This window comes from Conger conger, chromosome 14 (genome assembly GCF_963514075.1).
Source record: "Conger conger chromosome 14, fConCon1.1, whole genome shotgun sequence".
Taxonomy (NCBI): domain Eukaryota; kingdom Metazoa; phylum Chordata; class Actinopteri; order Anguilliformes; family Congridae; genus Conger; species Conger conger.
Window position 1 is genome coordinate 28,491,492 of NC_083773.1, and position 13,306 is coordinate 28,504,797.

General features: G+C 44.7%; 1 protein-coding gene and 1 long non-coding RNA gene across 7 annotated transcripts in view; one reads left to right on the top strand and one right to left on the bottom strand.

Annotated features, from left to right (window-relative positions):
• Positions 1 to 13,306, top strand: part of LOC133110723 (histone deacetylase 7-like) — a 50,780-nt gene that overhangs the window by 24,140 nt on the left and 13,334 nt on the right. For 4 of the 5 annotated variants that reach the window (XM_061220994.1, XM_061220995.1, XM_061220993.1 and 1 more), the window contains 10 exons: positions 1,012 to 1,215; positions 1,331 to 1,440; positions 2,718 to 2,819; positions 4,257 to 4,428; positions 6,545 to 6,744; positions 8,206 to 8,388; positions 9,200 to 9,392; positions 10,188 to 10,321; positions 10,421 to 10,541; positions 11,695 to 11,744. In XM_061220994.1, coding sequence (XP_061076978.1) covers positions 1,012 to 1,215; positions 1,331 to 1,440; positions 2,718 to 2,819; positions 4,257 to 4,428; positions 6,545 to 6,744; positions 8,206 to 8,388; positions 9,200 to 9,392; positions 10,188 to 10,321; positions 10,421 to 10,541; positions 11,695 to 11,744 — 1,469 coding nt within the window. The remainder of the gene's footprint in view (positions 1 to 1,011; positions 1,216 to 1,330; positions 1,441 to 2,717; positions 2,820 to 4,256; positions 4,429 to 6,544; positions 6,745 to 8,205; positions 8,389 to 9,199; positions 9,393 to 10,187; positions 10,322 to 10,420; positions 10,542 to 11,694; positions 11,745 to 13,306) is intronic. The other variant, XM_061220996.1, reaches the window with a different exon arrangement.
• Positions 4,969 to 10,669, bottom strand: LOC133110726 (uncharacterized). Of its 2 annotated transcripts, XR_009704906.1 has the most exons (4): positions 9,127 to 10,669; positions 8,187 to 8,460; positions 5,997 to 6,148; positions 4,969 to 5,881 (listed from the first exon to the last, which is right to left on the bottom strand). It is a non-coding gene; the product is annotated as an uncharacterized LOC133110726 (long non-coding RNA). The 2 variants fall into 2 exon arrangements; XR_009704905.1 differs by having other exon boundaries at positions 8,187 to 10,669.

The following is a 13,306-nucleotide window of genomic DNA, read 5'->3' on the forward strand; positions in this document are numbered from 1 at the left end:
GGCTGCAGTCACATCCATTTGAGTTCAGTAAATTGAAGAAATCAACCGATAAATTCACTGAGAAAACCTCATAGAATAGTTTGGGCATTTTTTAAATTGTGAATTGAATTCCAGTTTTCCAGCAAGACTGAATCAAAATGATATTTACCCAAACCTTGGCATGAACCTCTTCGCTGTCTTTTGAAATTGTTTTTGACAGAAAAGATGTGAAGTGACTGAGCCACAGTCTTTTGGCATTCTGCCTACCTGTTTTTTCTCTTGCCAAAGATGGTAGAAAATGACTGGCGTGCTTTGTTCCCTTTAAGGCCCAGTGCCCTACATATAACTGTTTTGTGTAGCACACCTGACCTGTTATGATTCCAGCTGAGGAGAATCCCGTTATTAGTGAACTTGGCTGGAACATGGAACATGGGCTTTTGTTAGCGGCTTGAATGCAGTGCTCAGGAGAAGTCCAGGTGTTCATTTGTGACCAGCTTTTCCCTCCAGCTAGTCCCAGAAAAAAAATAAACAGCACTTATAAAACATGTGCAACCTTAGAATGTTGCTATGTTACTTACATCTGTCTGGAACATTCTGGGCATTTAGGAAGGTGCTCATTATCATCTTATCTTTAAGTGTGATTATTTACCGTCACACTGGCTGGCTCACAGCTGCTGATACACGCCCTTCTTTTTGAACCCAGGTTCCGTTTATGTTCTAAACACTCAAACAATAGAACCCTGATGAATGCAGCTTTTGTTCACCAGAGATTGACTATTTTATCAATAATTTTCATGGGTGGATTTCCAAAACAAACAGTCATTGTGTGAGATGCAGCCAGCGGCGTGAGTCACTTTTCCCTGTTCCACGTTAAGCGTGAGAATTTAAAACGACTGCAGTGCCCTGTTATTTTCAACCTGACCTCGCCTGTCACAAACATGAAGCTGTATCCTGTAGTCTAGCCCCTCGTATGTGTGTGTGTGTGCGTGCGAGAGCACAGGTGCCAGACTCACGCAGCTGTCTTGTACGCAGCTTCCGAGCCCAACCTGAAGGTGAAGACCAAGCTGAAGAAGCATCTGCACACCAGGAAGAACCCGCTGACCCGCAAAGAGAGCGCCCCTCCCTCTGTCCGCCACCGGGCCCCCGATACCATGGGTGCGGCCCCGCCCGCCCCCACCCCCGGTGTTCCCTCCATGTTCTTATCCTCTCATACTTCTCAAGTGTCACGTGTCATAAGTATGCAGGAGAATATGTGCGCTGTCATATAAACCCCAGTTTGTGTGAATGCCTGTGTGTAGATGTTAGTTGTGTGGTTAACATTTGGTACTTTTTCTCAAACCCTGTTTGACAGACTCCTCCCCCAGCAGCAGCAGCACGCCGGTGTCCGGGTGCAGCTCCCCGAACGACAGTCTGCCCAGTGAGAACGGAGTGCTGCCCCCTGCTGGAGGGATGTCCCCGGAGGTGGGTGGGCCTTACGCTGAAAATACTGTAAAAGGCTTCAGTCCCGCTTCAGTGGGAACCTGCAGTATGCGAAAGAGGAAGAACGCGCTTGATGCAAACTGAAACGTGCACCTCGCATAAGAACACGAGGAGCAGAGGAAACACTGATCATGAGCCGAGCGGCCCGTCTAGCATGTCGTTTGAATCTTGATAGGATTCATTGCTATGGCTCCTGCCTGACAGACTTGATTGGTGCCCAATCTGCTGCTATTGAAAACTTTACAGTTACAACTTTTAATGTTACAGACAGGGTTGTGCATTCAAAATTCCGTGGTCACATTAATGTCTGATATTTGCATGATATACAATAACATGATTACGCCGTGTCCGACACCATAATTCCGGTCTATTTTAGGCAGGGAATCTGATGTAAATCGGTGTAAATATAAAAATGGGATTTTGTACAGATACCATAGTCAACTGGTCTAATGAATTTTTATTCAGCGCAGGGCAATCGTTGTGGTGAAACGATTAATGTGGTCTATTTAAAGCTGGGAATTTTTGCTTTCAATATCCGATGGATATAATAGGCTACTGGTCTAAGGATTTTTTTTGGAAGTAGAAGTAGAATTTTTGGCATAAAACTACATGGTCCTATAGAACACAACACACCAAAATAATGTTTCATGTAAGTTAGACTAAATCAAAAGAATAAATAGTTGGAAAAATATTGGACAATAACAGTGGTTATACATCATTATAGCCTTTTTCAACTTGCCTAATTAGTAATGGTGCATGCCAACTGGGAAAACAGAGAAACACAGTATGTCTCTGTTGGTTCACACCTCCCTCATCGTTTTCCCCTCCTTCTTAAGGCCAGCGGGTTTGTTTGAAGTGCCTGTCCCTGCAGGCTTGCTAAGCCCTGTTTGTGGGTCCAGTGTAATAAAATGTTTTAAACAGCAGCATTTGAGATGCGCAGGCTGACAGCTGTAGGCTGTGGCCGAGACACCCTATCTCCTTTTTAATTAAACCTGTCAGTCTCTGCTCCTCTGAACACATCTCCTCATCAATTCATTCAGTCCTGAATTACTGCTCTCCGACACACATGTACAGCACACACACGCACACACACACAAACACACTCACGCACACACACGCGCACGCACACAGTTGGTTTCATTAGAACAGGCACAAAGAGAACATTGTCTTTTCCTAAGAAACCCATGAAGTGGCCACACTGCTGTTTGCAAACAGTCACATTCCAGACAGGATGTGATGTCAAACGTGTCTCTCTACAGGCCCACCGCATGCTGATTCAGGATGGCACAATGGCCCACTTCTCCATCCAGAACCCTGCTACCCTGCCCACCATTACCCGTGGACTGCCTGCCAACGCAAAGGTAAAGCCTTTACAGCTATGTTTATAGAATATATTATCTGTATGTTTCACACTAAGAGGAAGTGCATGTGACTAACCGCTCCTCTGTCTCTGCAACCACATCACCCATGTCCTACAGTCAGCACTGCATCATACCCCCCACCCCTCTCTGTCTCTCTCTCTCTCTCCCTCTCCCCCTCCCCCTCTTTCTCTCCCCCTCTCTCTCTCCCTCTCCCTCCCTCTCCCTCCCTCTCTCTCTCTCTCTCTCTCTCCCTCTCCCTCCCCCTCTCTCTCTCTCTCTCCCTCTCCCTCCCCCTCTCTCTCTCTCTCTCTCTCTTCTTCAATGGCATGACACAAACACATAAAGTACATTCCTGTTGCCAAATTCAGGTCATGAATTTTCACTGTCTTGATGTTAAATCCTCTATTTGCAAGTCATGTGTTAGAAAATATGACATGAAATAAATGCCAGGTGGTCTGGCATACTGAATATAATGTGGAACGGCTGTGCATGTCAAAGTGAATTTGTGGACACTTTTGCTATACATACAGTACAATGTGTATGGAAATAGGAAAGTGTAGCTATAGTAGATACAGCCCATTATCTAGCCCATTCAATAGCTACATTCTTGTTTCTAGCTAGCATGCTCCTGGACTGCTTATGCAAAGAACATAAATACAGTGGTATCCAAAGCTAGCATGTTTTTCAAGTGAATATGAACACGCTTGATTAAAAATTACAATGCGATATGTGATATATGATAATATTAGCGATTGTACTTCTGTGCTTGTGCTAGTTTGTATCACTGTATAATTGAATATAATTCGGTCTGTGAGGGTGAAGGAAGTGGTTGGGAACACCATCAGAGCATTTGAGCGGAGTCTGCTTGCTCTTCATGAAGCACAGGGGACGAGAACCATGTCAGTTCTGAGGCTGAGCACAGCTTCAGCCTCAGAAGAACAGCTAGCAACTGTGTCTCCACAGCACTAAAAAGATTTAACTGAAAGTTAAGAAAAGAGACAGAGGTGAGCAGGAATATGGAGATGCGATTATAGGAAACGATAAACTAAAGAATAAAAAATATTTGTAACTTTATGGGTGCAGGTGACGCACAGAAAATGGAGTGGAGCCATTTTAATGGGTTTATCACAGGGATCCTGAAGCAGTTTCGAGACTTCAAAGCCAAATTCTGCTCTCAATTATTTAATCAACCCAATCAATTATTTGATCTACGGGCTGCTGCTTAACTGTATCCCTGGGGAAAAAGACTGACTGTGGTCGGAAATAGTTTTAGAAAAATTAGGCCAAATAATTCGTTGGAACAAATAGCAGCTACACACAGGTCCTCCAGGAAGAGCAGTGTAGAGTTCAGCCCTTCTTTAGAGTGAAGAGAGGCTAACTGCACTCTGCATCCTGTGCAGGTTCTTGTTGTTGACGGTTGGGCTTGTCTGTTGGCAGACTGATGCTGACCTGGGCTCTGTGAAGGGAGGCAGGATGGTGCTGCTGCCGGGGGGGTCCCAGGTGTACCTGCCCCGGGGTCTGGAGGACCGGAGCGGGGCCATGTACCCCCACCTGCAGCCCCTGCTGGTCCTCGAGCCCTCCGGCCTAGTGCACTCACAGCTGGTCACTGGTAAGCTTCGCCCAGTAACGCTCTAACGTAGTCAACACAGAGCACACACACACACACACTGTCCATAGAAATGCATTCACATGTGCGTACGCACACACATACGCACACACGCAAGTGTGCACGTGCACACGCAGACATACACATTTAAATGTGCTCAGTACGTAGTTGTATGATTTCTCATTTCTCCGCCAAAGCAGTTCAGGGGTTTTTTTGGTTGCTGTTGAACTGTAGAAGCATTTTTAGCTGATAAAGATTCAAGGTAAATTTGAGGACTGTTCTAGCTCTCTTAGCACCCAAGTTTATGGGACTGTAGGACTTTAATTATGTTTTTTTCAATCCAGATTAGAGCTTGTGTCAGACTTTTGAACTTTTCGTTTGTAGTTCCAGAGAGCTTTGATTTGGAATGTGTAGTGTGGTGCAGCCGGCTTAGGTATTTTAGAAATGAATTAAAATAGTGTGACTATATTTTATCATTGTTAACTTCCTTCCTTAAGTACCTGACGGAATGTTACGATGATGTCTCAATTAAAAAATGCAAAACATGTTAATTGCTTCCTTTATTCTGTTGCATTGAAGCTTTGTAGTCAAAGATTCCTGACACTGTGTAGGTAGTAGCTGAAATTCTTGTTCAGTTGTGTTATGTCCTAAACAGAACTTGGTGGCCCAGGACCACAACTGGGGTCTTCACTCCTGCCATACATGCCCTGAAGTCCCAAAATTCCTCAGCTCTCTTTTAGGGTTAATTGAACTATTCAGTCTTCAGAAAAACCAGTGATACATTGTTTGTCACAACGAACAAACATGTCATAGATTAAGTTAAAGATGGAGCAAATGAGTTGTACATACAGTAATTACATTTCTGTCGGCAATTGAACCAGCCTTGTCCATCAAACCAACACGTTTATAAGAAATATGAGTTTGAAACAAAGTTAATCTCTGTCAAAGAAGAAGAGAGGTCCTGATCACTAATCTGCACTGGCACACAGACACCGCACAGAGAAACATTTTGCTGCTGTACACACAGTGGACCATGCTGCCCCCTTGTGTCTGAAGTCTTTCATCGTACCACACTATTAGTTCTGTTTTTCAGTGGTTTTCAGTGTTGCTTTTATTTTAGCTGCCACAAGGCAGTTAGTTGCACAATACAATGCTGTTTATTTTGCTGGGACATCCAGAATATGAACTACAATCCCCATAACATCATTATAATAATAGTGCACTTGTTGAGCTCCAGACAAAGGCTTTGGACAAAACACCACGTTATTACCTCAGTCTGTTCTGGCACACGTGGAAAAAATTAAATACAGAAGGTAGAAAAAGGTAGAAATGCATCTGTACGTAAGTGGATCCATTTCCTTCTCTTGTTTTAAATGTATTGTTTTTGGGATTTACCCATTTTTGCCTGTGGTTTTCTTCAGTTTTGTCTCTATAAGCCACAGCAGGGATTCTGTCACTAAAACAGAAGATGGGAAGCTTTAATTGCAAAGACAATTATTGCAAGGCGCGCATAAAAACAAGCTCACAAAATGCAGATGAATTAAAAGAATTTAACACTTTCTGTTACTTACTGTTTTCACACATGTAGCCTTATCCTGTATTGTTATAGAACATCACTCTTTAAGGGTCATGCCAATGAAAGCTGGAGTCAGCATTCTGAAAAAGTTTCTCCAGAAATTTGCTTAAACAGTTTCTCTCACACATCCATCCAGGTATCGCACCCCTGCAAAAAATAAGAAAGTTAAGGGTGCATGTGCACTAAATAAATTACTTTTATCTTTATCTTTATCATTATCTTTACTGGTGTTAGCTGCCTCATTTGGCTAGTACGACAGAGAAAATAGTATATTGTCTGTCTTGGTTATACCGTTGACCTACTTTCATCCATCATTAGTTGTTTTTGAGTATTTCACAGCCGTTGCTCTGCAGTTACTGGCACCATCATGTACGAATGCTTAAAATAACAGCAGGCTGCTGGCATAGCTGGGGAAATTAGCACAACTTAGTTCCATGTGAAAAGTGACTTCAGTCACACTCTCCCCAGAGCAGTGTTACAAACTCACTAACAAACAGCTCTGTTTGTGAGTGAGTTTGTAACACTGCTCTGGTTCTGACCCAGTTCCAGGGCTCGGGCCGGTGCCGGTCCATTTTAACCCCCAGCTGGAGCGACTGTCGCCGTCTGGCCCACACAAGCCCCTGAGCAGGACCCGCTCAGAACCACTGCCCCAGAACCAGGGAGCCCTGAACTCACACCTGTTCCAGCAGCAACTCAACAGCCAGTTCCTGGAGCGTCTTAAACAGCACACTCACCTGGGCAAGGTAAGGCTGCTGCTTATACTGCATTTATAACACCCATGCTACAGTAAGACTGTGTTTACTCCACCCATACTACAGCCACTGCCATGATATTTACTACACCCATACTACAGTATGACTGTTTACTCCACCCATACTACAGCCACTATCATGGTATTTACTACACCCATACTACAGTATGACTGTGTTTACTCCACCCATACTACAGCCACTGCCATGGTATTTACTACACCCATACTACAGTATGACTGTGTTTACTCCACCCATACTACAGCCACTGCCATGGTATTTACTACACCCATACTACAGTATGACTGTGTTTACTCCACCCATACTACAGCCACTGTCATGGTATTTACTACACCCATACTACAGTATGACTGTGTTTACTCCACCCATACTACAGCCACTTTCATGGTATTTACTACACCCATACTACAGTATGACTGTGTTTACTCCACCCATACTACAGCCACTGTCATGGTATTTACTACACTTACTTACAACACATACTTGCTGTGTTTTGCTGTACGGACTTGTGCTGGTCTATATTTTATCCAGTTACACTGCTCTATGCTTCTGGAAGTTAAACACATTTAAACTGGTTTATATTGCCTCCATGCTGGTCTATCATGAATCCACACTGATCTGCATTGTACGCTGTTACAGTGGTATGTATTGCTTCCAATCTGGTGTATAATGACCCTATACTGGTATACACTGCATCCACACTGGTGTATAATGACCCTATACTGGTATACACTGCATCCACACTGGTGTATAATGACCCTATACTGGTATACACTGCATCCACACTGGTGTATAATGGCCCTATACTGGTATATACTGCATCCACACTGGTGTATAACGACCCTATACTGGTATACACTGCATCCACACTGGTGTATAATGGCCCTATACTGGTATATACTGCATCCATACTGGTGTATAATGACCCTATACTGGTATACACTGCATCCACACTGGTGTATAATTACCCTATACTGGTATACACTGCATCCACACTGGTGTATAATGACCCTATACTGGTATACACTGCATCCACACTGGTGTATAATGGCCCTATACTGGTATATACTGCATCCACACTGGTGTATAACGACCCTATACTGGTATACACTGCATCCACACTGGTGTATAATGGCCCTATACTGGTATATACTGCATCCATACTGGTGTATAATGACCCTATACTGGTATACACTGTATCCACACTGGTGTATAATGACCCTATACTGGTATACACTGCATCCACACTGGTGTATAATGACTCCATACTGTTTAGTTACTGCATCCACACTGGTGTCTAATGGCTCTATACTGGTATATACTGCATCCACACTGGTATATGATGACCCTATACTGGTATACACTTCATCCACACTGGTCCAATCTGTAAGAAGTCACTATTTTGTGCACTGTACCTGTCTGTCTGTTGTGCAGCTGATGTCCAAGTCCAGCGAGAAGCCCCGCCTCAGACAGATACCCTCAGAGGATATGGACTCAGAAGAGGTGGGGCCAGGGCTCAGTCACACCAATCACAGCAGAGTGGCTGAGCCTCTGCATGAAGTGGAGTGTGTTCCAGCCAATGAGGACCATGTCAACATGCAGCACACCCTTCACCAGGCAAGAGTTGAACGCTTCACTTTTCATAACTGCAGTTCTGCTTCCTACCACATGAGGGCAGGGTATCATTTGCTGAGGAGGGAGAGTTACAGTGCTATAATTGGACATAATTATTGTTACATTATTACATGAGCATGCACATTTGTTTCTAGGCTGTTATGTGGACTTTGTGTAAGCTCAAAAATAGCAGTGTACTGATTCATTTGCAAGATTACAAACGCATTATAAATGCAAATAGAATGCTTATGACCAAAACATTATTACTGTGCATTAAAATAGCTGGAAATTAGCCAAAGCTGCCAAAGTGATTGATGGATAAAGTTCACCAGTGGAAAAGTGATGCTGACAAAACTGTTGTATTGTGTTCACGCACCCTCTGCCTTTGTTTATAGTCCTTAAATTCGGGTTTCAAAATATACAGCTGATGGCCTGACCAAAACATTAAATAACTGTGCAATAATTCAAGCTCATTGGTTGAAAATTGGTTCTAATGGCGTTGCAATGTCAGCGTGTTTACAGAGAAGGGAGAGGGATAAACGGTGTTATGGTTTGAAGGTGTTTGTTGCTGCTATTCCTCTCTTGACCGTTAGAAGTCTGAAATTACCTATTGTACCTTTAACACCATGAGGGTTTTTAGGAGTCTTGCCTTACCTCTTCCTATCCAGCAGGGGGCAATAAAGTGCCATGTTTACAGAAAAACAAAAAAAACCACAGGATCGTTTGCACCAAGACAGTTACCCTCTCCATCTCTGCTCCATCTCTGCTCCATCTCTGCTCCATCTTTGCTCCATCTTGTCCTCTTCACCCACAGCCGTTGCTATGGGAGACGCAGATGCAGCAGCTACGAAGGCACATACCTCACACGGAGAAAATGGCCGTTCCCATAATGCACCGCTCCCTGTCTCGCACCCAGTCCTCGCCCGCCTCCACCTCCCTCACACATCCAGAGAATCCTCACCCGCTCCCCACCGCCGAGATCTCCAGCAAACCGCGCTTCACCACGGGTATGCTGCCCTGGGACCCAGGGGGAGAGAATAGGGGCTAGGTGCTAGAGGGGAGAGGGTAAAAGGACTGGCCACTTGGCAGGGCTCTACATTAACATTTTAGGAACAAATTCTCCTATAATGTAGAGCCCTGCAAGAGTCCGGGTCCGGTGTTACACGGCTAGGAGGCAACATGATAGGGCAGGGGTGTCAAACTCCAGTCCTGGAGGGCCGCAGTGTATGCTGGTATTTGTGGTTTCCTTTCAATCAGCAGCCAATTAAGGCCTTGAGAACAAGGTGCGTGGACTCTTTGCCCAATTAAAGACTTCATTCATCTCTCTTGCTGAAACACCAAAAACCAGGAGACACTGCGGCCCTCAAGGACTGGAATTTGACACCCCTGCGATAGGGGACAGACATATAGGAGGTGCTAGAGGGGTTCTGAGGTGGTAGGAGGTAGGAGATAGAGATATGTGGAGCTTGGTGGCAGGGTTTGGGTGTAGTGGGTAGGGGGCAGGGGGCAGGGATTGGGTGTAGTGGGTAGGGGGCAGGGGGCAGGGATTGGGTGTAGTGGGTAGGGGGCAGGGGGCAGGGATAGTGAGACAGAGGGAATGGATTTATTCAGTATGGGCCAGTGGCGTTACAGATAGGGGGAAGGTCATGGTTTATTATCAGTTCATCATATCATACACATCAGATCTACAGTGACTCTTTGAGATGGTGATATAGGAGAGGCCGAAATTGTAATTGTAATTTTTTGTTGTGTGTTTTTCTGTGTGTGTGTGTGTGTGTGTACATGGGTGTATGTATTTGTAGGCCTTGTTTATGACTCTCAAATGCTAAAGCACCAGTGCACCTGTGGAGACAACAGCAACCACCCCGAGCACGCTGGCAGGATCCAGAGTGTCTGGTCCCGGCTGCAGGAGAGAGGCCTCAGGACTAACTGTGAGGTGGGTGACCTCCACCGCCCCCACCCCTGCCTCATTCACAGATATCCCTCTAAGACTGCCCTGATTGCACCTCTAACCCCTCCCTCCTTCCCTCCTCAGCGAATCCCAGGCCGGAAGGCCACCCAGGAGGAGCTGCGCTCGGTGCATTCAGAGCGCCACGCCCTGCTCTTCGGCACCAACCCTTTCAACCGCCTCAAGCTGAACAGCCGCAAGCTGGACGGTGCGCAGACACACACACACACACACACACACACACCCTGTACGGTGTGCAGGCATACGCACAGACACACACCCACACACGCTCTGTATGTTAGGCAGGCATACACACACACACACACGCACACACACACACACACACACACCCTGTACGGTACGCAGGCATACACACACACACACACACACACACACACACCCTGTACGGTACGCAGGCATACGCACACATACGCACACACACACACACACACACACACACACACACACGCCCTGTATGGTATACAGGCATACACACACACACACACACACACAGCCTGTACGGCACACATGCAAACACACACACACACACACACGCCCTGTACGGTCAGCTGAGTCAGCTCAAATACATGCTCTTCAAATGCTGGTAAAATTTGAAACTGCAGTCATGTTACAGAATAATTTGGTCCTGAATATTGGTGGAAATACGTTTTTTTCAGCTAGCTTCACATCACTTCCAAGTAGGAATCCACCCACTCACACCAACTCATGACATAACAATATTACATCTGTGCATTTACACAGTCCTCTCCTGCTGTGAGATACTTCATTATCTCTGCAGTGTGCCTTGCTTCACACAGTGAAAAATGAGGATACTCATGAACCGTCAGTCAGTCACCTGCTACAATCTGCTCTCTCTCTCTCTCTCTCTCTCTCTCTCTCTCTCTCTCTCTCTCTCTCTCTCTCTCTCTCTCTCTCTCTTCTGTCTCTCTGTGTCACTTTCAATTTTATTTGCTTTATTGGCAGGACAACTACAGTCGCATTGCCAAAGCAAAACAATATAATACTGTAAATAGAAAACATATTACTTGTAAGGATAAACATATTGACAGTTGCAAAGAACGTAACAAAAATTATATTATATTTATTCTAACATCAACAAAATATGTAGTATAGGTAAAAAGAAAAATAAATAAATACAAATAAAATTTAAAAAATGTTTAAAATAGATAAACAAAATGGCAATTGTAAATAAATGAACATTATTTATTATACCATACCATACATCTCTCTTGAGGATTTTCCGTTTCTATTGTATTGTCGTAATGAAGTTGTGTGAACTCTATCTCTCTTTCGCTCCCCCTCTCTCTCTCTCTGTCTGTCTCTCACTCTCTCTCTCACAGGGCTGCTGGCCCAGAGGATTTTTGTGATGCTGCCTTGTGGAGGAGTCGGGGTGAGTGTGGAGATCGCAAACACTGGTGTGCGCACACACACACACACACACACACACACACACACACGCACACACACACAGACGCACCCACACGCACACACACGCACACACAGACGCACGCATACACACCATAGCACACACGCGCACCACATGTATTACATATACACATAAGTTCCACATATGTGTGCATCTCAGATACAATAGCGTACTTCAAACAGATCCTTATTTTAACCCACAGCTTTGGCCTTTGAATAGTCATGAATTGTCTGTTTTCTCATAACTGCTTATTGTTATATTTTTTTTGTATTTACATTGTTTTCTGATATAAACTATGCTATTGGATGCATGCCGTATGTGCTCAAGATCTTCTGTAGATGCATCATAACTTTGCAATGTTCTGATCTCACATTGCATTGTATGTAAAGTAACAGATTATACTTTCAGGGTAACCAAGAACATTTTTTACTTGACTAATGAAATGTTTAGCCAGGAAGCAGACTTTCAACACTCTCAATAGAATCTCTTAACTAGCAAACAAACCAGTTAATCCCGCCAAAGGAACCCTTTAGTCCAGAGACCCAGTACTTTCATGTCAGTTATGCGAGGATGGTTTGCTTTTGTTTGCGTGGAAGTAGAGCTTGTCGTTATTGTCCATGCCTTCCAGTGGTTCCCCATTATTGACTGAGAGAGGGCAACTGATTGGTCAGGAGGGGGTTTGGAGGCACAGTAAAACAGCAGTGTGTGTGAAAACAGGAAACGGCGCTGAAATGTAATCCGTTTGGGGAGATGGAGGGCTGTGATTGGGCTGGAGGGGGTGGAGGAGGGGCCTGGTTCTGGCTGGGTTTCTGGGCAAGGCTCTGTCGGTGAGGCAGGCTGATTGAAACAACATGCCCACGATCAGAATGAAAGGCATTCCTCCAATTTTACTGCTCTGCTGTACCCAAACCGCCAGGAGTGCAGACCCTGCCCCCCATGCATCACGTCTATTAATAGCCATAATCCACTACCACTGTACATTTAAAGCTATCTTAACAGAAATAAAATGTAAGTACAGCCAAAATGAAAATACCATGCATATTATTGACAATTGAGCACCATGTTGGAAGTCCTGATTGGCTGGAGGAAAACTTGCAAAAGCAGGCAGAGTGGCGTTAAGGGAGTTTACCCAACTGTTTCCAAAATGCAGTGAAGTATTTATAGTCGGTAACTAATAGAAAGTATTAGAAAACAAACAAACTTTACCAAACAAAACAAAATAAAAATGTGGATGTGTGCAAAATTTGGCTATGCCTCTCTAAAGACCCCAAGTTTACCTTTGCTTCAGAACTTCAGCGGTGCCAGTCAAGTCTAGACTAACCCGAGCAGCCCCTGGATTCACGGAGGACGGATATTTACGACAGATATTTTAAGACGGGAGGAGGGCGAGTGGTTTGGCTTGCTCCGGGGGGTTTTTCTTAGCTGTGTTTACAGAAGTGCACACGACGCCGTATCTGATGGCAGGAGCGGAGAAGCGATTGCTCGGGGAGAGGTGAAAAAGCACCGACGTAAAGAGAGAGCCAAGT